Raw genomic sequence first — 20,432 nt, forward strand, 5'->3', positions numbered from 1 at the left:
GGCGAAAGCAACTTAAATAGCTGTCCACTATAGTGACCACTGTGCATGAAAGGGTTAATTTTTGGATCAACTACCTAGTCCACGTTTGCTTGACATGCCACAGACGAACCTGATAATAAATTAAACGTTGGCTACGTACATTCCATCAGTACATACGACGTCTACTCTGACAAAAAAAAAGAACCTTGAGGGGCAGTAACAAGATGAACGACTTCTTTTCCCGCTGTGGTGTATTCGTAACGCTATCAGTATTTGCGCTTATATTTTAGACACCTTCAAGAATAAACCGATTAATTTTAGTGTGCATTCAAAAGTCGGAAAAAAAGCGAAGAGGTCAGTTCCACGCAGGCCCAGGGGAGAATGCAACCACACAAAAACAGCACTTAATACACATCATTATTTATTCATTCAGTCACAACAAGTAAGTATAGTTGACAGTGTCCCAAACATTGTCTTTTGTTAGTTATTACAACAATTGCATCCTAAACATTGGGTGGGTGAGAATGTTCTAATTAGTCATATACTTATAGAAAGTAATAAAATAATACTCTACTAATACGGGTGGCATGGTAGTCGACTGGTTAGCACGTCCGCCTCATAATGCAAAAGTCATGTGTTTGAATCCGGCTCCGGCCTTCCTGTGTGGAGTTTGCATGTTCTCCCCGTGCCTATGTAGGTGTTTGGCGGGTATTCCAGTTTCCTCTCACATTGCAAAAAACATGCATGGTAAGTTAATTGAATGCTCTAAATTGTCCCTAGGTGTGAATGTTCATTTGTGTCTCTGTGTCCTGGGATTGGCTGGCAACCAATTCCGTGTGTCCCCCACCTACTGCCCAAATTAGCTCGGATAGGCTCCGGCATGCTTGCGACCCTTGTGAGGATAAGCCGTTTGGATAATGGATGTATGAATAATACTAGGACACACAACACAGCCATTTAAATGCATTTTATTGTGTGCTCTCATACTGATCAATGACAGGTAAATGTCATTTGTCATTCTGTAAATTATTATTTGCATAAGGCGTAACATCAGTGACAGTGCGATAAAACATGACTGATTCAACAAAAAATGAAGAATTGGAAGAAGGCATGATCGCATGCTCTGGCTTTACACATCAGGACAACTATAAAGTGGACAATAGTAGCCACAGAGCGGGCAAAAGTTTTACAAATAATTGGTGTTTGTTTGTGCCTCTCGTGAATGCTCAAAGTGAATGACGGTAATGAGCCTCAATTAAGCCATGAGCTTTGGCAATGCTGCTCAGCCATTGCACTGCTGACACTAGACACTCGTACTCACTGGGAAGTGAAAACACAATAGGATTCACAGGTAGCAAACATAGTAAAATAAATCCTTAGAAAACTCCCCACTCCCAACACTGTTCCACAAATAAAAATTCTATTTTCTCAGGAGACGAAACTCAAGAGCGTGAGAACAAAAAAAATCCCACAATAGTAGTGAAAAACGCAGTGCAAAACATTTCGACAACTTTGATAAAAATAAAACTTCATTCCAGTTTTAAGAGGTGAAAACTCTTGAATACAGCAAAGCAGGAGCTAAATTACCATAATACTATATGTACACTTTACAATACACTGCTTTGTAATGTTAAATTAGTGCTTACTCTATCACCATGTAACACACTTTTCCATGTTAAACTCAAAGAGTCCATGATGACAGCACAGCTCTCTGCCTCTGCTTGTGAAAAGTCTGGAAAAGCCTCCAAAGGAATTCATCTCGTGGGACTTTTGGCGGGGAAAGAAGACGACTCCGACGTTTGCACAGAAGCACACAGTAGCAGCAGAAGCATGTTGAAATGACTGAGGGCATTGCTGCCAAGTTTGAACGGCATCGGAAAATGTGTCCCCGATCCTTGGTGGAAACACAAAAAAGTGTCTGCTGATTCAGTCAGTCCACTCCTGGATGAGCAAGAGCCATTGTTAGGAGGCCGTGATGCACTCATTTGATGGTGCTGATGTGACTGATTCCAATGCTAAATTGAATCCGTCTGGTGAGGTGAGGAGAGCGATCACGATAAAAAAATAAAATAAAATAAAAAACATGCCTTTGCTCAGACCATGCAGGATAATCACTTCAATGGTGTGTTCAAAATATGCATTCACAAGCTCACTTCACAGCTGACAAAACGCTGAGCACGATGTCAGCAACAATTGGCAGAGGCTGGTGGATTACATGAGGCGGCGGAAGAGGCTCTTCGCTCGGCACTGATAGACCATTTGATTGCCAGCAAACAAGTGGGCCGCCTGAATAATTCATAAGAACAAACTGAGAAGAGAAAGCAGCTGCTTTGCTTTGGATGTAGGCCATTCACTGATTTTTGTATCTTTTTAATTGGCTCAGATGACACAAGGATGGCATGATATTGAATGCTCTGAACTTCCCCTTGGCTATGTGTGCATGTGGCTTGCACGTGGATACTCCACTCACCTTACATTCTTAGACTAGACCATCATAGAGAGACAGTGCTTGCACAATAGAGGGGTCGGCCTTGGAGCCCTCTTGAAACTCCTGCAGAGTCAGCTTCCCGTCTGCATTCTGGAAGAGGAACATGAGACACGGACGCCATTAGCACAGTATTACCAGCAGGGGGCAAACAAGGCCGACCACCTTGCTGCTTTTCAGTCCCGATGGACTTGAGATGGCTCTGTGGGCTTAGATTTTAGCCAGTTTACTGACAATAAAATCACCAGATTCTGCTTGGACACGCCCATGCAGGCCTCAGCTTATCATTCGAGGAAGACAAGTAGATTCCCTGAGCTCAGAGAGTGGACACTGGCACCGATTGGCCTGTTTGGAAGGAGACTACCGTACAATGTTGACAGTATGAATGACACAGTGAGTGCTAGATACAGCTTTGCAGTTCTAAATTTAACAGTGTCCATCTCAATTCCCTAGAGGTAGCCGCTACACTCTTTTTAATGGTAACAATACACACACACTGCTCTTATACATGATGCACTTGATATCAAGTCTGTTGCGCTAACACAACACTAACCTTGTCCATCATTGCAAAAATGCGGTCCACTCGCTTTTCTGGTGTGTTTTCTTCTTCTGGCAGCTCCACAGTGTTTCCCTGAAATACCAACTTATTACACTTACCATTTCAAAAACAATCAGCCATAAGTACAGTTGAACCTTTCAAACAACCCAAAAGGTTGTATAATTTAAAAAGAATGATGATATAACAACAACAAGAAACTATAGTATTGACTGTGTGTATGTTTTGCTTTATCTATGGCTATTTTCACTTCTTTCCCACCACCTAACAAGGATGGGAATATTCGCTGCAGAATGATGGTCCAGCACCTCTTTTCCCAGTTCGAAAGTTTGAGGTTCAAATCTCAGCTCTGACTTTCCTGTATGGAGTTAGGGCTCCTCCTACATTTCAAAAGTACTGCATGTTAAATGAATTGAGAACTAGACTAAAATAAATGGTGAATGTTAGTAAAAATTGTTGTGTGTCAATATGTTTTCTGCAATTTGCTGGTGACCAGTCCAGGGTCGTCCAAATTCAGTTGGTATAGGTTCCAGCTCACCCACGACCTTAATGAGTACAAGCTACATTGAAAATGGATGGGTGGAAGTAAATGGAAGAGCGAACCGTCGATGAACCCTTTCATTGTGTACGTGCCGTGAGGGCGTGAGGACAGAAAGCCGCGTCGTGTCAGAGCGTAATGCACAGGGTGGGCGTTTACAGCGACGCAATGCGCTCTCGACTTGAAAAATGTTCAACTTGAGAGCGGCGTCGTGGTGACGTCAGAAGGTGTGTCCAATAGGAGGGTGGCTGGAGGAGTCATTTAAGAGTGCCCACGGCAACACACCAACCAGCAGGAAAATGCTGCTTTCCTGGTATGCCGCTAAAAAACATTTCCAAATATGGGCTTGCACCGGAGCACCATAGTCCCTGCCGCCATGATGAACATTATGAAGACCAAGTGCAGTGTGAAAAGGACTTAACACTCCAGTCGGAAATGATGCAATGGTAGTCGACTGCAGATGAGTGAGTCGATGGCGAAGTAAGTGAATATGTAGCGGCTGAAAAAACAGTCCAGGAAGGAGTCAGCTACTAAAGTTAGCTCCTAGAAAGTGACTGGATATACGGGATACATTGTCACATTGTGATTATTACATTAGCAGCTCATTTTGTTTTACACTTACGTGTGTTGATGTTTAAAAAATGAAACTGCAACATACATTGTGTTGTATACCCTCTTCATTTGTAATTAAAATTAGGAGAGTGTAGAGTGTGTTTTATTGTTTGAACGCATAGGTTACTTCAGTGATGAACTTTGTTTCTACGTGCAAGATTTCCTGAAACACTTTTTTCTTTTAAGTCAAAACATTGGAGGTCAACCAGACCCGGAAGGGATTGTGTTTGGTTCCACTCTATGTAATCTTTGGTCAACTTACCACCATCTGATAAATGGCATCGACTATGTTCAGCATCTCATCACGGGTGATGTAGCCATCATTATCCAAGTCATATAGTTTGAAAGCCCCTGAAAAAAGAATTAAAGCATTAAAGTACTACGACTAGTGAGCAAATAACATCATTCCAGAGGCACCGTGACCTCAATAAATGTAAATATAAAAAAAATGGAAAAAAATGTGCATAATTGTGCTTCTACAAGGATTTAAACAAAGCACTGCTTCCATAGATAAAACTCATAACAGGCAGGCAACTTAAAGCTGCACTCCACAGGATTTTTGCCCTGAAATATATTTACAATAGCCTTTTCATTTGACCATTTATGACTCAAACATCTCATAAAAAGCAGATTTATAACACTTTAGCTGTTCACAATGGGTATTGCAAGCCTCTGGAAAGTAATTTTCAGATTGGAATCGGGTTTGAAATTCCCGCGCTCTTTCTACGGATGTGACGTTATGCTTGTTCTTGTCGTTGTCTCACAGAGTCACGACCAGAAGCTACAGTATTATTTTGCCATAATGGATTCTACATATGCTCAGAAGAAACCGCCGTCTAGCGCGCCCCAGACATCCACAGTCTCCCCCCAGAAGGCAAAAAAAAAGAAAACCAGTAAAAAAAAAAGATTGAAACTTGCTAGTGACCGACGCTGGCAAGAACTCGGGTAAACATTGGTTTCACACTTGAGCGGTGGAGAGTACTGAGATCGGACTTGGCTTGAAAAGAAGCGCACAAATGGCTTTCTTTCTACTCCAATGATAAGAAGTGATAATATTGTCATTTCGAAAAAAAAGTGTTGTGTTGTTTTCAATTAGCAGTTACTTCATAGCTCGCCCACTTTTCGGTCCAAACTGAGGGTGAAAGTCAAGTGGACGGCGAAATTTAGCATGAAAGGAACACCAACAATGGATCAAATTGAAACGTATGATGTAAGACGTTCCACTCTGCGGCTTTGCATTCAGGCTAAATGTCGTCCTATTTTTTCTCAGTAATGATAACATATTATAGGTACAGCATGCTTGCAGAATGTAAACACCATTATGCCGAGAGCATTTCCGAACGTATCACATTGTGCAATGAATGTTTGACTTGTTACGACGATTCAAGCCACTGTGCTGAGTCTATCAGTTGTGCTCGTGTGAGAACATCCATCGTGCACGCGAAGAAAGGAGTGTGCAATTTCATTTATCGGCCGCAGGTGGCAGTAGCAATTAGAAATTCAAAATCCTGCAAATGCAACTTTAAAATGTTTTGGATAAAGCACTTTTTGCACCTTGTGCTGAGTGAAAAAAAAAATTATAGCAAGTCGTGTCTTGCAAATCAACCAGTGCAAAACAGTGACACACAATTCTAAATTCTGTCATTTCAATGTCAACAATAGTGATAGGGGTACATCTTACATCTAAGTTTCTCATCCAGAGTCCCTCGAGATGTCACAGACAACGCCTGGATGAATTCTGAGAACTCAATGCGCCCATCCTAGAAAATGGCACAAGCAAGAAAAAAGATGGCATACTCTTACTTACACATTTACACTTCTTGAGAGATGTCCTTGCTGCATGCTGCACAAAACAGGGCCAGACATTTGCTTCAAGTTTGTTGCTATTTTTGCCCTGCACCTAGTTCTCTCAAGAGGCAGAAATATGTCACCTCTGGTCATTAGTTGGATGGATGTCAATGGCTCACAAGTCTAAAAAGTTACACTTAAATACCTGTCAACGCTGGGCTCTGCTGAATCTTATAAAAGTTGTAATTTGCCCGTATATTTCTGTATATAATCTTACAAAGTATCTATATATAATCTTATACAGTATTTATCGCTCAGCGGGAGAGGTGGGGGAAACGGAACAGACATTTCTATATAGAATCTTACAAAGTGTTTAACGCTCAACGGGGGGGAGAACGCTATGCTTGTGAAAGTCGACCGAAGTTTACAGTTGCAATCGCTAACGGACGCTCCGTATTAGAGCCGAAATGGGCAAGACGAGATCGGTCTAACAAAAAACGAGTTAAATTTTTTTTTCCCGTACAAAAATTGTTATACGGCGTACACAATTTGAAAAAAACTTGTAAAATATGGGGAAAATGTATAAGTTGACAGGCATGCACTTTACAAACACACAATCACTGGGTAATAGAAAGTAAACCTGTCAGGGTTTTCAAGAATATGGTAGCCACTTCATCATACCTGACACGGTGTTTGTCCCTGAATTACTGCAGCGCATAATTTATGCAGTTTTGTATTGTGCATCATTAAATAGTGGACAAGAAGGTCATGTTCCGTGGATCAGACCGACTCATCACTCAAGTTATCACTCAGTAGCACTGTGATGCGTGCAACAGTGACCATCTCATGGAAAGTGGCTTCCTGATGGTGCAGCAGTCAGCCTCACTTCCTGTCTACATTTCTCTTAACATTTAGCTGTGCACTCTAGACCAATGGTTCTCAACTATTGTCACCTGGGACCTGCATTTTCCTATTGTTGCAAAGTCACAACCTACTTTTGAAGACGTTAAGAACAATAAAGAACATGATTTGTTTAAAAATAGCCTCTGAAAACATATGTATAGTAAGTATAGTTATATTATTATTATTAGTGCTGTCAAGCGATTAGAATTTTCTAACTAATTAATCGCAAAATTTTCCGTGATTAATCGCATTTTTCAACTACAATTTTTTACAAAGCTTAGAAACGATATTTACTTGAGTAAAATCTTGGAGTTAATGTGGAAAAAAATTAAAAGTATATTTTGATTCAAAGACTGTTGTAATAGCTTTCTTTGATCCTTGAATATCATTCTTTCCTATAAAATACAACTATTAACGATACACCAAAGACATACAACAAACATGGTATTTGAATTTGGCGTTGCAACGTGCACAAATTATTTTGGATTTCTCCAATGAGCCATCAAGCTACTTTTTAAAGTAAAACTACGTGCAAGTCCATCTTTGTGACAGTGACTCTCCTCTAAGATTGGCTGAAAAATGAGCATAGGACAACTGCCACAGGAAGTAAATAAAACTGAGTTAAACAAGTTCATTTTTTTAATGCGTTATAAAATTTAAATTAATCTCCATATTTAACACTTTAACTTTGACAACCCTAATTATTATATAATAATACATTATCATTCACTTCAAAAGCTGCTTGATGAGTTTGATGCGCCGCCATAACGTCCTCCAGTCAGAATCTGAGCTGCACTATATTTGTTTACAGAGTAAACATTTAGCTAAAGCTTGAGGCAGCTACATTTCCTGTCAGTTACCACAATGTACCACTTGGGACATCTCTGTAATGTACCGGAGTAATCAAAATAAGAAGACATACCGGGCAATTTTTACTAGCTGTTCGCAAACCTACCCAAAATCGGTCTGTAACCCATTTTGTGTCCCGACCCAACAGTTGAGAATCAATGCTCTAGATCATGGGTGCCCACACTTTTTGAGCCTGAGAGCGACTTATGACATGACCGAGTCAAAATGATCTACCACCTACTAAAAATGCAAAACGCATTATTTACAAATATATTGAGAATTATATCTATATGTACCGTATATTCTGGCATACCTTGCATGACTGCATCAACCTATATAGCACAATACAACAACAAAAAAATGTTTTGTATTTACCTTACCCTGATGACTTGCACTGAATGGAATCAACCAGGGACGCAGAGTCTGAACAGTAGCTGCTGATAACCAGCCTCAAGCAGATTTGCAGCAACAACAATCTGCCCATTCGCTCCATTCGGCGTGTATAAAACAAGTCAACTTTTTTGCACACTATCCTAATGCTAACAATATTGCGGTCTTGGTAAAGTTCAAGAACTGTAAAATAATAAATAAATAAAAATAAAAAAATAAAAAAGCCGCCGAGTTAACAGGACGCTGTGTGGCTGTGTGTGACGTAGAATGCCGCGAGGGGAAATGGCAAAAAAGTTGACTTGTTTAATACACGCTGAATGGAGCAAATGGGCGGATTTTTGGTGCTTCGCTCCGCGTCCCACTGCTCCAAACGCATCATTGGCACCGCTCCGCACGCAACGGCGGCCACCCGCGCGAACTACATTGACTCCAATTCAAACGAAACACTCCCAACGCAGCTGGAGTGAACGTAGCATGAACGTAGCAATACAGTAGTGAGGACGGATGATAGGCTGGCGATCCACCCACAATGCCTTTGCGATCGACCGGTCGATCGCCATCGACGTAATGGGCACCCCTGCTCTAGATGGCCAGTCAAAACCTCTCCATGGCTTTAGACAAAAAAAATCTATCAAAAGCAGACACACTCATTGCTCATAGAAACTGTTAAGATCAGTGTATTCTTCAACCATGGTGTGCCTGATGCTAATCAAGGTCATAGATAAACATCAGCCAAAGGGGGACTGTCTCATCTTAAGGACACACTGCATCTTAAACAACGCCAATAACCCCACAGGGCTTACGTACCTATTGGGAGATGTTCAAAGGCAGTTTGTCTTCCAAATGACATTCTAAAGGTCTCTCACAGTGACAGCATGCACACTTTGTCTCTATATTATAATACGGTTCAGCTACAGGAAAAAAGAAAAATTGAGTTGGCATGAGCGGATTATAAACATGTGTTCCTATAACCTGCGACTAAGCAGCTAGAGCAGTTCATTTTCCAAAAACTGAAACTTCTGAATGTTTTGGGAACAGGATGTAGAGTGAAAGGTGACACATGACACATCGTTTTCATACAAGCAAGTCTACGGTTTTGCCCTACATTGCTATGATAGAAAATATAGATGACAAACCTTATTTTCATCAAACACGTTGAAGACAAAAGAGGCAAACTTTGTGGGATCTCCAAATGGAAAGAACTGCTTGTATATCTTCTGGAAGCCCACAGAATCAAGCTGTCCACTGGGACAGTCTTTAATGAAGCCTTTGTACCTGTCAGGAAAAAGACAGATGTTGACAAGAATGAACCAATAGGCATAAAGGTAGAAATAAAACTAAAGGGTAGGGTTATCACGGTAAACACCTCCTGTCTGCAGTGAACATGCAGTAAGGATACATCTGATGAAAAAGGTGAAAATGCAAAGCTATTTGTCTCATTCACAGATAAGACCATAGCCCTAATTCAATAGCAAGCCCAGAGTGGTTTGCTGTAATCCAATTACTCTCTCGTCCTCTTTTGATAATATGCATGGCTGATGGATAAATCCGAGCGCTTCCCCTTACCAAATGGCATATCTGGAGAGTGGCTTTATGTACACTAGACTATATATACAAGCAATTCATAAGTGATTTGAAGTGCAGTCACTCAAAGGTGGGAAGTTTCCTTGTACAGCTCAATCAAGAACCAAGGCAGCCTGACTGAACACTAGTACTGTAACCCCATTATGGGCAAGAAAAAGCGTGTTAGCCTATACCGGGATGGAGCAACTAATTGACCACCCAAGTTCAACAATATTTTACTACTTTCCACTAATGAGACATCTGCGATATACAGTATGTGTTTGAAAATGTTCCCAATGTGTTAACACTAGGGATGGGAGCACGAGATCTCGCGGGATTAGAACGCCACAAGATTTCTCGTCCTTGCACAGCACGAGATCTATTTTCTTTTGACGGTGTTTTGGAGTCCGGGTGAATATAGCAGATGTCCTAAAAGGAGATGTCACCGAATGGGAACTTCCGAGGCCAAATCACGGAGTCGCTGTTGTGACCGACAACGCTCGCAACATGGATGTGGCGATGCGTGAGGCTGGCTTTGAGCCAGATATGTTTAAGTGCTTATCGTGCAGACAATGAACGCAACGCTAGTGCAGCTGGTCCAAAATTGGCCGCGTATCATGTTTGTTTGGACGTGTCAAGCGTATAGTTTCTTTTGTTCACCGATGCTCAACAGCAGCAGCACTTTTGACGTCAAAATAAAGACAGCCCAAGCTGCCCGCGCACAAACTAATTATGGAAGTAATCATGCGCTAGAACAACTGTTTGGACATGATGGCTCGCGATCTAGAGCAGCGGGGTGCCGTATCTGCGGCTCTGAGGAGCCCAGAACTACGACGAGTTGCAGAAAACTTGACAGAGACGCAGTGACATTCCTCTTGTTGAAGATTCAGTAAGAGGAAAGATCTCAGCTTTAGCTGTTATTGCAGCAATATTTGAGAGCATGTAACGAAAGTGACTCCTGTTTGCATTTACACTTTAGAGCTAGATGATTAATTTTCTTGCAGTCTGCTCGATAAAAAACATTTTGAAAACTGAAAAAATTACATTCGGTATTTTTTTATATTCGAAATTTAGCAAAAATCTCGTGAGACATCTCGTCTCATGGGATTTTGTCTCGTCCCATCCCTAGTTAACACATTTCCCTGATGCCAGCAGGCTAAATTACCAGAAGATACAAGCTTGTTAACACAGCAGCAGGTTAGTGAAAAATAAAAAAAATATAACAATAACTCAAACGGTCGGTAAAACATATTGCATCCGTGATTTTTCGGTGCTGTTTGGACTTCTTATCATAAGGAGTAATGCTGGCAAAGGCGTCATTGTTTTTGGAGTAGATGAAGTTACGCCTCGGGTCCCACTTCTTAGTTTGAACTGCTCATACAGGGGCTTGTGATGGCGATTGCAGCAACAACAGGGAGACACTGTTGGCAAAGGATGTTTTTTTGTTCTGAATCTTCCTTTTTAGAGCAAAAATACTTTCATATTTCGGATGTTGACTTTCTTTTGGGGACTAAATCCACTGCCGCTTCTGCCGCTGTCGTCTCCTCTATGTCGCCTGTTAGTGTTTTCAGAGCAGACAGCAGCGGCTGTGAGAGTGGAGGGGGAGGGGCCGGTGACTGATTGGCGGGAGGGAGGAGGTGAGCGAGACAGGGAGCACGGAGTAGCTTGCTGCTTTTATGAAGCAAAACAAAAGTTTGCGTGTTCTACGAAAAAAAAAAGTTAAAACATCGCACGTCCTATGATGTGAATATCGCGCATGCGCACATCGCAATCATGATGTTCAAACGACATATCGTGCAGGCCTATATTGCATGTATTCAGAGAGCTAGCAACTTGCACCTTTTGGGTTCGAGAGAGCTCTCCCTTCTCTTTACCTGTTCCGTAAAAGGTCAAAGGCTGTGAAAATGCAAGCACAGAATGTCATAGTCTGTCCTATAAATTTGTTTTTTTACCTTAGTATCGTTTTCTCAATACAGCCACTGGTTGCTATGGAAACCCGGCGGCACCGTCCAAGCGTAACGTGCGTAAGATTAAGTAGAGCCGTCAAATTATCTGGCACGCCGTAGATAAAGGAGTAATGACTCATATGCATATGGCATATTTAGGCCATTACCGTGATAGCGATATTTTTCGATATATTGTGCATCCCTAATATATAGAGATATAGATAAATATATAAAGCTGAAACAATTTCCTCAGTAGTCCTGTGCATAAAATATTTCACTTATTGCTAAGTTACTACCATTTGTTTCAGTTTTAACAAGCATCCATCCATCTATCCATCCATCCATTTTCACCAGCGCTTATCCTGTTCAGAGTCATGGGGTGCGGAGCCTATTCCAGCTGAGTTCGGGCAAAAAGCGGACTACAACCGAACCTGGTCACCAGTCAGTCGCAGGGCACATATAGAGCCAAACAACCATTCACACCCACATAGACTGCGTTTACATGCAGTCAATATCATTCCCGGGTTACTCCGTTTCCAACCCGAATCTGCGTGCGTGTATACCGCAATTGGAATATGCTCATGGTCAACCACAATAATCTTGGTCTTTTTAGTACAAGGAAGTGCTTGCATGCGCACTGCTTGGCACGCAACCCAGCGGAAATACACGTTAAGAGATAAACAAAACATGGCGAAATCTAGAGCAAATCATCTGCTTTATTCGTGCGATGAGTGACATGAATATAATGTGGTCTATTGACGGAAGCAAGGAACAAGCGGAGATGACGTAAATTGCGTCATGCCCTCCGTGCGTTGCTGTTTCAATTGGGTTATTTAAATGTGGGGGGTCACGCTCTCCACTCAAGCCATACAAACGGGGTCTTCCGAATGACTCAGAAATTGGAATATTGACTGCATGTAAATATAGTCATAGTCACCACCACTGAGTAGGTACTGAATCCACACACGAGTCTGGCGAGTGCACCACTACACCATCAGTGACTTTCTTCAAGCACGTAATGAGGAATCATAGGATACACACTGTCAGCGCAGTGTCAGCCTGTCTTCACAGCCTTAACCAGAATCACATTCACTTGTCAAGAACAAGAATCACATTCACTTGTCAAGAACATGAGCCTGTATTAGACATCTGACTTGGTGACATGCACAGCCTATACTTGGGGTCGTGATGCACTTATAGGGGCATAAAAGAGGCAAAACTGGGCACAAGACTACGATTAAGAACTGACATGGAGATAAAGTATGTATTCCTTTTACAGGTCCTCAGGTCCCAATTCAGTGCGCAGTGACACGTTGGTACTGATTTCAGGTGAATATCGGGAATACTAATTCTGTTTCTTGTATGGATAACTAGAAAGGGGGACTGAATTTCTGTGAAACACGGGCATTTTTCAAACCATGCTAATTCTTGTATCTGTGCATGTGCTCTAATTACAAGCCATCTGGCATTTCCCCTGGTAAAATTCTCTCTCATCCCTCACCCTCAGCAGTGTTGATTGCTGCTAATCTCCAAGTGACAATTCATGCAAACTTTGCAATGAAAAAACTGTGATTGATGGTGGCCTAGCTTGCTTCATAGGGAATTGGAAGCAAGCAAGAAACAGGCCAAAGGCTAGCTACTGTACCTTAGAGGCTTTGGACCCTCCAATGCTCCCTCCCTCCCTTACCAGACTCATGAGAAGTGACTAGCTCTTTTCAAGCATGGTGAATTAGATTGTGAAAGGCAAAACCAAAGCAGGAGAATTGAAGTGTGAACATTGTAGAATGATTGCTTTATTACAGTGCTCCTTTTGATCAGATGTGCTATTCTTTGTTTTTTCATGCCCCCAACAATAGCTCAGCAACAGCAGCAGCAGCATTCAGCAAACAAATAAGAGGACTGCACTCATGCTTGAATCGTCTTTGTAATGAAGGTGAATTGCTTGCTACCCCAGCGCCCCCGGCTGTCAAATAGTGCCTTCACAATTACATTCAGAAATTCACACCTCCACAGTAATAATCGCTCTCACCACTGTTGTGTGACTTCTGGTCTAGGGTGCTTCTTCGGCATAAATATGTGTCATTTTGATCTATGCAAGTACTGTAAATGTTATATCAGCGTGTGGGCTCTGATCTGACAAAAGATGGGGGTACAGATGGAAGGAATAGTTCCCAGAAGCCTTGTGAAGTATCGGGTTTTGCCATGATAAAATTCTTGAAAGTCAAATGTCCTCATGCCCCCGCCATTCTTCTCTTATCAGGCATTCCTTTTCCAAATGAAGCAAGAAGATAGATACACATTAGCGTTACCAAGCTTGAAAACTATTCAGTCTCAGGAAGTCTTCAAAGTCATTCAATTTTCAGAACTGAGCAGTAATGAAGAGGACTTTAAAGCGGAAGTCAACCCAAACATTCTTTTAAACATTCTTTTAAAACATTCTTTTCTTTCATGGCTCAGCTTCAAAAAACAGATGAGATGTGATTTTTTTTTTTTTTTTTTTTGGAATGTGTGTTTTGCTGCTTAACTCGTATTCCACAAATGCAGTATCAATCAAAATACCTTGTTTCAACTAGCGGGCCTGCATAGGACATATTCTTGAAATAAAACATGTTTAGGTTGACTTCCTCTTTAAATAAGTTATTTGTTTTGGGCTCTGCAAGTATCAACATGCAGTTTGATGGTTTCATATATAATCTAAGTACGAGTCGCACCAAGTCACAGGACCAGCCAAACTATGAAGTGTAGTCTAAATAATACAATAATTAAGAATGAAATCCCACACTTACCACTGTTGCACCTCTTTTTCTGTAACTGCAAGAGAAATAGAGTGGGATTAGATTGGGGACAAAATTCATAGCACCATTAAAGACCATCATTTTGGACAATAAAACTGTGGTAACAGACACTTAAGTGAAAATAGCAAGCACCCAGGTTACACTGAGTGCTTAAAATATTTTATCACATCAGAAGGCTTCATGAAAGGAAAATAATTAATCCAGGCCATTTACGAGACAACTAGTGCAAGTGAACCCTCAGGATGCAACACGAGGACAAGTAAGGCTTGATATGTTATCATGCCTGCACTAATATTCAACAAACACAAAATCCTCGCAGCTTTACACTGTCAAAAAATGTGTCCAGTGTAATTGATAATTAGAAAGCAACTCATAGTTGTGGTGAGTGCAAGGTGCAACCAGAGTAGCAGAACAAGAGTAGTGTCCCTAGAAATTTATAATTTCATCATTTCTTTCCAACACACTATATTACAGGGCATGTAATCCAAAGGATGCGGTCGGAAGAGTCCACCTGCCGAAAGACCCGCAGCTGTGCATTCATTTTAGCCCAGATGCATTTGAGACCTTTCATCGCCCTCAGCTCATGAGAGAGCTCACTGGTATATCAGACTTTAAACGACAGTTAAAACCAATTGCAGTGCCTAACGTATTTCCTCACAAGGAGCCTAAACGCCCACGAGTGAAAACCGTGCTGAAAGACACGAAAGACAGGAGGCATACCTGCAGCATGCTTCTCATTCAGTAGCTTCAGCTACGGACGCCCCTCTCCCCCCGGCCACCGAATTTGCAGCGGAGTAAACGAAGAACAAAAAACAAATGCCAGTCAAGGAGCCTGACACCTGTAAGTGTACTATGTTCACCGCTTCTCTTTGTCAGTCTGCATTGGCCAGCAGCTGCCACAAAGAAAATGACCAACTCTAGCTTCCTCACATCCGTGATCTCCATTTTCATCAGGGGCTTCCTCCTCACTTTGGTCAAGTCTTTGACCACGCCCTGGTTCGAACTAAAAAGGCTGAACGTCGATGCTAACAGATCGCTGTGACTGCTAAAAACATTTGCGCGCAACCATGCTACGTCACTACCCAGAATACATTGTCACATAAACAATTGTGACGTCGATGAAAATAATGTTTTAACAAAATGTGTTCAAACGGAAATTATTCCCTAAAATTGTATCTTATTAGTCAAGAAAAGATGGGGGAACAGTTTGGTTCTCCTCTCGGAGATGCTAACCACCAAGTAAACCACATAAAGAAAACCTGTCATTACACTCAGGGTTCCTCTTATGCGCTTGCTCATATAAGGGCTATTATGCAGGAGGCTGAGTCGGGTAGCTTTCATCTGTACAACTGAACTCGAAAGGCTTCATGTGCCCCTGGCATTGAGTGTCACAGTCAATCTCACCCCTGTCAGCTGAGATAAACTGCCATTAAATTGCCAACGTAGTCAGAAATGGAGGTAGTTCAACATGGCTATGAATTACTTTAGGAATGTTATATAACTCGGTCAGAGCCCAATGTGCAAGAATGCAATCCGTCCATGCAAGAAAGCGTGGGGCCTACTCGGCCGGTTGGCCCTGGAGGGTCTGCTAAAACCCTTCCCGCTTGCACTCTGTCACTGTGAACCTCTTCATGGCTCTGACAACACAGAAGAATCATCACGCTATTAGATAGGCCAAGCGTACACCCTGGAGACATTTTAATATGACCGCTGGTGTTTCCATGTGATGCGAGACTGAACACTAATTCTAGCCGAATCTGGTATCTCTTTCAGCGCTATTGTACTCTTGTAGACTTTTCAGTGACTGTACAATGTATTCATGTTTAGTTTATAAATGTGCCTTTGCATCTAAATCACACACTTGACAGCTCTCACTGCCGGCCAGGCCTTGGTTGGTTTTCTGGCAACACAATCTATTATTTCCCCCCCAAAAAACACCCTCCTTTTTTTCACCACGGAAACAAAGAGCCACTTTAGAAAGAGAAAAATTTCATCAGTCCCCAATCTGTCAAAAACCAAAGGAAAATGATGACGAAAATGGAGACAAAGCTTCTCATGAGAGACCCAAGAATAAGGTAGCAGGATGAATCAACGTAAGACTGATGGGAGTCTCAAGAGATGGGAGAATGATCTGGAGGAGAACAGCTTGGTGCTCCTCTCAGCGATGCTAACCAGATAAGATCCTAATTACACTATTCCCTTCCCTGCTCAAAGAGGGCAATTAGTGGATGGAGCCAAAGAGAATGGGTGAGCGGGAGGAAGAGAGTAAAGGACAGCAGCAAGCAGGCCAGCCCAGCACGAAGCCACGTCTCCCTCCACAGCAATTTCCTGCCGCAGCAGCCCGCCTTGCCTCTGCTGTGGAGAGTGCCACCACGCAAATAACACTGTCATTAAGTAGCCAATGGATGTCAGCTCCCACTCACACCTGCACACTTGACAACAATGGCAATCATAATAATAATAATAATCATCATCATCATCATCATAATCATCATAATAATAATAATGATAATAATAATAATAATAATAATAATAATAATAATAATAATAATAATATTGTGCTCCAACAATAAGACACAAAAATGGTGTAACATTTTGGTAATTATCAAACTGAGCTCAAATCTGATTGAAAACCAAGGGGGAGAATTAATGTTCAGTTTATATTCCGAAAGCTGAATGAAAGAAATCGTCACAAGGAAATACAAGAGTGTGTCTATACAGTGGATGAGTGTTTCTGGCCCAATTGAATATTTTCTCTCTGCAGTGTAACTGTAAAGCAATCTTACAGTATTTATTTCTGAACAAATCCAATTACTCACATGGTGTGAAGGTGCATTGCCTGCATGTAAAAATTGCTAAACATTTTTTTTTAAAACCTACTGCTCAATGAAAGCATAGAACATGATTAATACTATAATTTCGAGCCTGACCTTTACCAATTGCAATTTGTTAAAAATCAGATTGGTTTTTTTGCCGCATCTTGAATCGAGTTAGTGCCATTCTGTTCATTCCACTTATAATAGAAGCAGTGGGAACCGGCTATTTACTGAAAGGTTTGCTGTGAGAAGAAGCCATAACAATACAAATTCTGCTTTTACTTTTGTGCAAGCTATCATTGCAATTAAAAGCTCCAGCAGGAATTGCTCATTAAAAACAAGCAAAGAGAGACCAGAGGGTACTCACAGTAAGTTTTTCTCGTCAATTCCTCCACCACCTCTGGCTTCAGTTTGCTGTTGGATTTACCCATGATTTTCAGATCTCCTCCACACCTTCAAATCCACCTGGTATTACCTCAGTCTGCTCCTCTGCCAGAAACATAAACAAAGGAAGGCCGGTCAAGGCCAATGCAATGACACCAGTGAAACCAAGGAAACACACATTCATGAGGTGTGGTGCAGAAGAATGAATGCAGCTCCCGCAAACTAACTAGCTTAAATATGAACACACTCCCCATTGGGCTGAAGGACCCTATAATGAAGGGCCGTCTGGCTGTTGCGATAGTTCAGGGCATGGTTTGTCTGCTCAATTCTTCACAACAGTCCGTGGAAGAAGAGTTGCGCTTGGATGTCTTGCTACCTTTGTCCTTGGAAACAAGTCATCACACGGCGGGTGAGTGAAGCACACTCCCACGTCCCACTTTCACTTGTCTGGTCTCCTCGCATCCCTTCTTTCGCAAAACTGCCCCCCGCCCTCCCAGGAACACTTCTCTTGACAGATCAGACAAGGAGGTGTCCAAGAAAAAAAATTAATTCAAACATAGAAGAACCTGTCTCATGCACTTCTCATTAGAGAGTGAGCTGTAGAAAAAAAAATAGAAAGCAAAATATTGTAGTTTACAGAAAACAGGAAGAAGCCAGGCGGGTGGGTCATTGAACAAAATTAGGCTCCTGCTCTCAAAATAAGCATGCCAGTTGTCTATCAAGCTTATAGGCAGATTTGGAGAGTGAAAGTTCTCTCCTCCTCCATTCTGACTCATAATTCTCCCTCGTTGCTGGCTTCAAGACAACATGGTATGGTGATTTCCTCCTCTCCTACGAACGCAGCAGACAGGAGATGAAGGATAATAGAATATCTCGATACCAGAGGCCCAGTGTTGGGATGCACTGATGCCTGACTGCAGCCACACATATGCTAAGTACTGGTGTGTGCAGGCACCTTCAATGCAAACGTCCGCATGTGTCCATGGCCAGTGACGTCCTGCTGAGGGAAGTCGCGCTGGGAATGACCATCTTGAGACCTCACGAGTCCTGGTCTGCAAGGTACTGCTATGGACATGAAAACACAAGAGAGCAGTAATAGATGGGTGAAGAGAGAGCAGGAATAGATGGTGATGAATGATGTAGTGGAAATGAGTCAAACCACAGACTTATGACTGGAAAGAAGCTTAAAAAAGCTCACAAGTATTCAACAGTCAAAGCATAGCGAAAGAAAAGTGTTGGTGTTCACATTTAAACTAAAGTAGTCGATGTGAATTAAATCAGTATCCTAATAGAAACAGGTGTCACGAAAACGCTGAACTCGTGTGAGCGTGTTGATATAAAACACATGGCGACGATTTACAAGCCATGACCAAAGAGATTGTATTGGTAAATTTAAGTTTTTCCACGTATGACGTGGCAAAAAAAAAAAGCATTGCCTACATCGTGAGGGGCTGCGGCGCGGCGGCTGCCGGTAGGATGTTGCCTGGCAATACCATAGCAACACACAGTTTATGCCTACAATACAACAGCCACTGCATGTTTTGCTAGTCGTTGAGCTCGAACGTTTAGCACTAAAACGCAGTCTTGCCAAGCTACTAACCTGCCAAAACAAGTCATAAAACACCAAAGATGAGATTCAAAGCCAGCTTAAGTCAATATTCAACATTTTACCTGAAGCACAGAAGAGGAAAGGCGCCGTTCCGTCAGCAAAGACGAGAGCAGAGACGAAGTGCTGGAGCCACTGCCTCGCGCATGGCCGCGTGTTGTGCTGCTCCAGCCCGCCGCCGACAGGGAGTGACGTTCAATCGAGCTGCTAGCCTCAGTGCGCACACATTCGTGACTCAACGCTCTGAATGCGTGTATGGGTGTGTGCGTGTGGGCGCGTGTGCGTGTGCGTGTGTGTGCGTGCGTGCGTGTGTGTTTGTGCATGCGTGTGCGCGTGTGTGCGTGTGTGTGCGTGTGTGCGTGTGCGTGTGTACGCGTGTCCACGCGTTCGTGTGCGCGCGAGTTACATTGTGCGCGTGTCTGTGCGTGTGCGTGTGCATGCGCGCGCGTGTGTTTGTGCGTGTGCTCCAAACTTTTTGCTCCTGGGGGGGCCACACGCAATACAATGTAAGGATGCAATGGCACTTTGACATTTTCACCTTTCCTTTTTCTAACATGCTGATTAGTAGTCAGTTTCGGTAAAATGTGCTAAAGATGTTAAAAAAAACACACATCCAGGTGATAAAGCAAAAAGTCAAAACATATTCATGATTTTGGGGTGGTCAGCGGCCCTGTATCCCACTAGAATAAATTCGGCTGTGAAATGAGCAGCAGCGCAATCACATCTCCACATTGGGATCCAAAACTCAAGCAATATGTAGTAAAGAACGTAGAAGCAGAAAGTAAAGAAAGTACACTGTAAAATCCAATTAGTTATCATTACTTTAAAAAAAGCATGCAACCGACCATTACCGCCACCAACTGACCGGGGTGTGGAATAGATGAGGCTTGAATGAGAGTGTTTGCTATTTATTATTGCAAGTGAGTTTAACTACAGGGTCAGGCAAAATGATCTGACACATTTGTAGGTTGTCATGTCATGTCATCTTCCAAACCGCTTATCCTATACAGGGTCGCGGGGAGTTGCTGGAGCCTATCCCAGCCGTCAATGGGCGAAGGTAGACTACACCCCGAACTGGTCGCCAGCCAGTCGCAGGGCACACATAGACACTGTCACTGAGCGGGAATCGATCCCACGCTGCCCGCACACAACTCAGGCGTGTGTACCACTACACTATCAGCGGACCATTTGTAGGTTAAATAACCTAATAGTAACCCAGTCA

General features: G+C 42.3%; 1 protein-coding gene across 3 annotated transcripts; it reads right to left on the bottom strand.

Moving 5' to 3' along the window:
- Positions 1 to 931: 931 nt before the first annotated feature.
- On the bottom strand, positions 932 to 19,518 carry LOC147147687 (neuronal calcium sensor 1). Of its 3 annotated transcripts, none has more exons than XM_086030633.1 (10): positions 19,276 to 19,518; positions 18,560 to 18,669; positions 17,588 to 17,709; positions 14,396 to 14,420; positions 9,237 to 9,375; positions 5,852 to 5,930; positions 4,433 to 4,521; positions 3,018 to 3,095; positions 2,450 to 2,557; positions 932 to 1,873 (listed from the first exon to the last, which is right to left on the bottom strand). In XM_086030633.1, the coding sequence occupies exons 3-9, from the start codon at positions 17,649 to 17,651 to the stop codon at positions 2,459 to 2,461; spliced, it is 573 nt and encodes a 190-aa protein (XP_085886759.1). In that variant the 5' UTR covers positions 17,652 to 17,709; positions 18,560 to 18,669; positions 19,276 to 19,518; the 3' UTR covers positions 932 to 1,873; positions 2,450 to 2,458. The 3 variants fall into 3 exon arrangements, with proteins under 3 accessions (XP_085886759.1, XP_085886760.1, XP_085886758.1); XM_086030634.1 differs by having other exon boundaries at positions 932 to 2,265; positions 18,560 to 18,666; positions 19,276 to 19,514; XM_086030632.1 differs by having other exon boundaries at positions 932 to 2,265; positions 19,276 to 19,514.
- Between the last annotated feature and the right edge of the window lie 914 nt (positions 19,519 to 20,432).

Source organism: Filicampus tigris, chromosome 5, assembly GCF_054856515.1.
Source record: "Filicampus tigris isolate MCC_2025a chromosome 5, RoL_Ftig_1.0, whole genome shotgun sequence".
In the NCBI taxonomy this organism is placed as follows: domain Eukaryota; kingdom Metazoa; phylum Chordata; class Actinopteri; order Syngnathiformes; family Syngnathidae; genus Filicampus; species Filicampus tigris.

Bases quoted from the DNA above. Each gene is read 5' to 3' on its own strand.
- LOC147147687 (XM_086030633.1), bottom strand. From the start codon at position 17,651: ATGGGTAAATCCAACAGCAAACTGAAGCCAGAGGTGGTGGAGGAATTG. The intron at 9,376-14,395 runs GTAAGTGTGGGA...TTTTCCTGACAG, and splicing joins GAAAAAGAGGTGCAACAGTG to GTACAAAGGCTTCATTAAAG. The intron at 4,522-5,851 runs GTAAGATGTACC...TTCTTTTTTCAG, and splicing joins TCTGGATGAGAAACTTAGAT to GGGCTTTCAAACTATATGAC.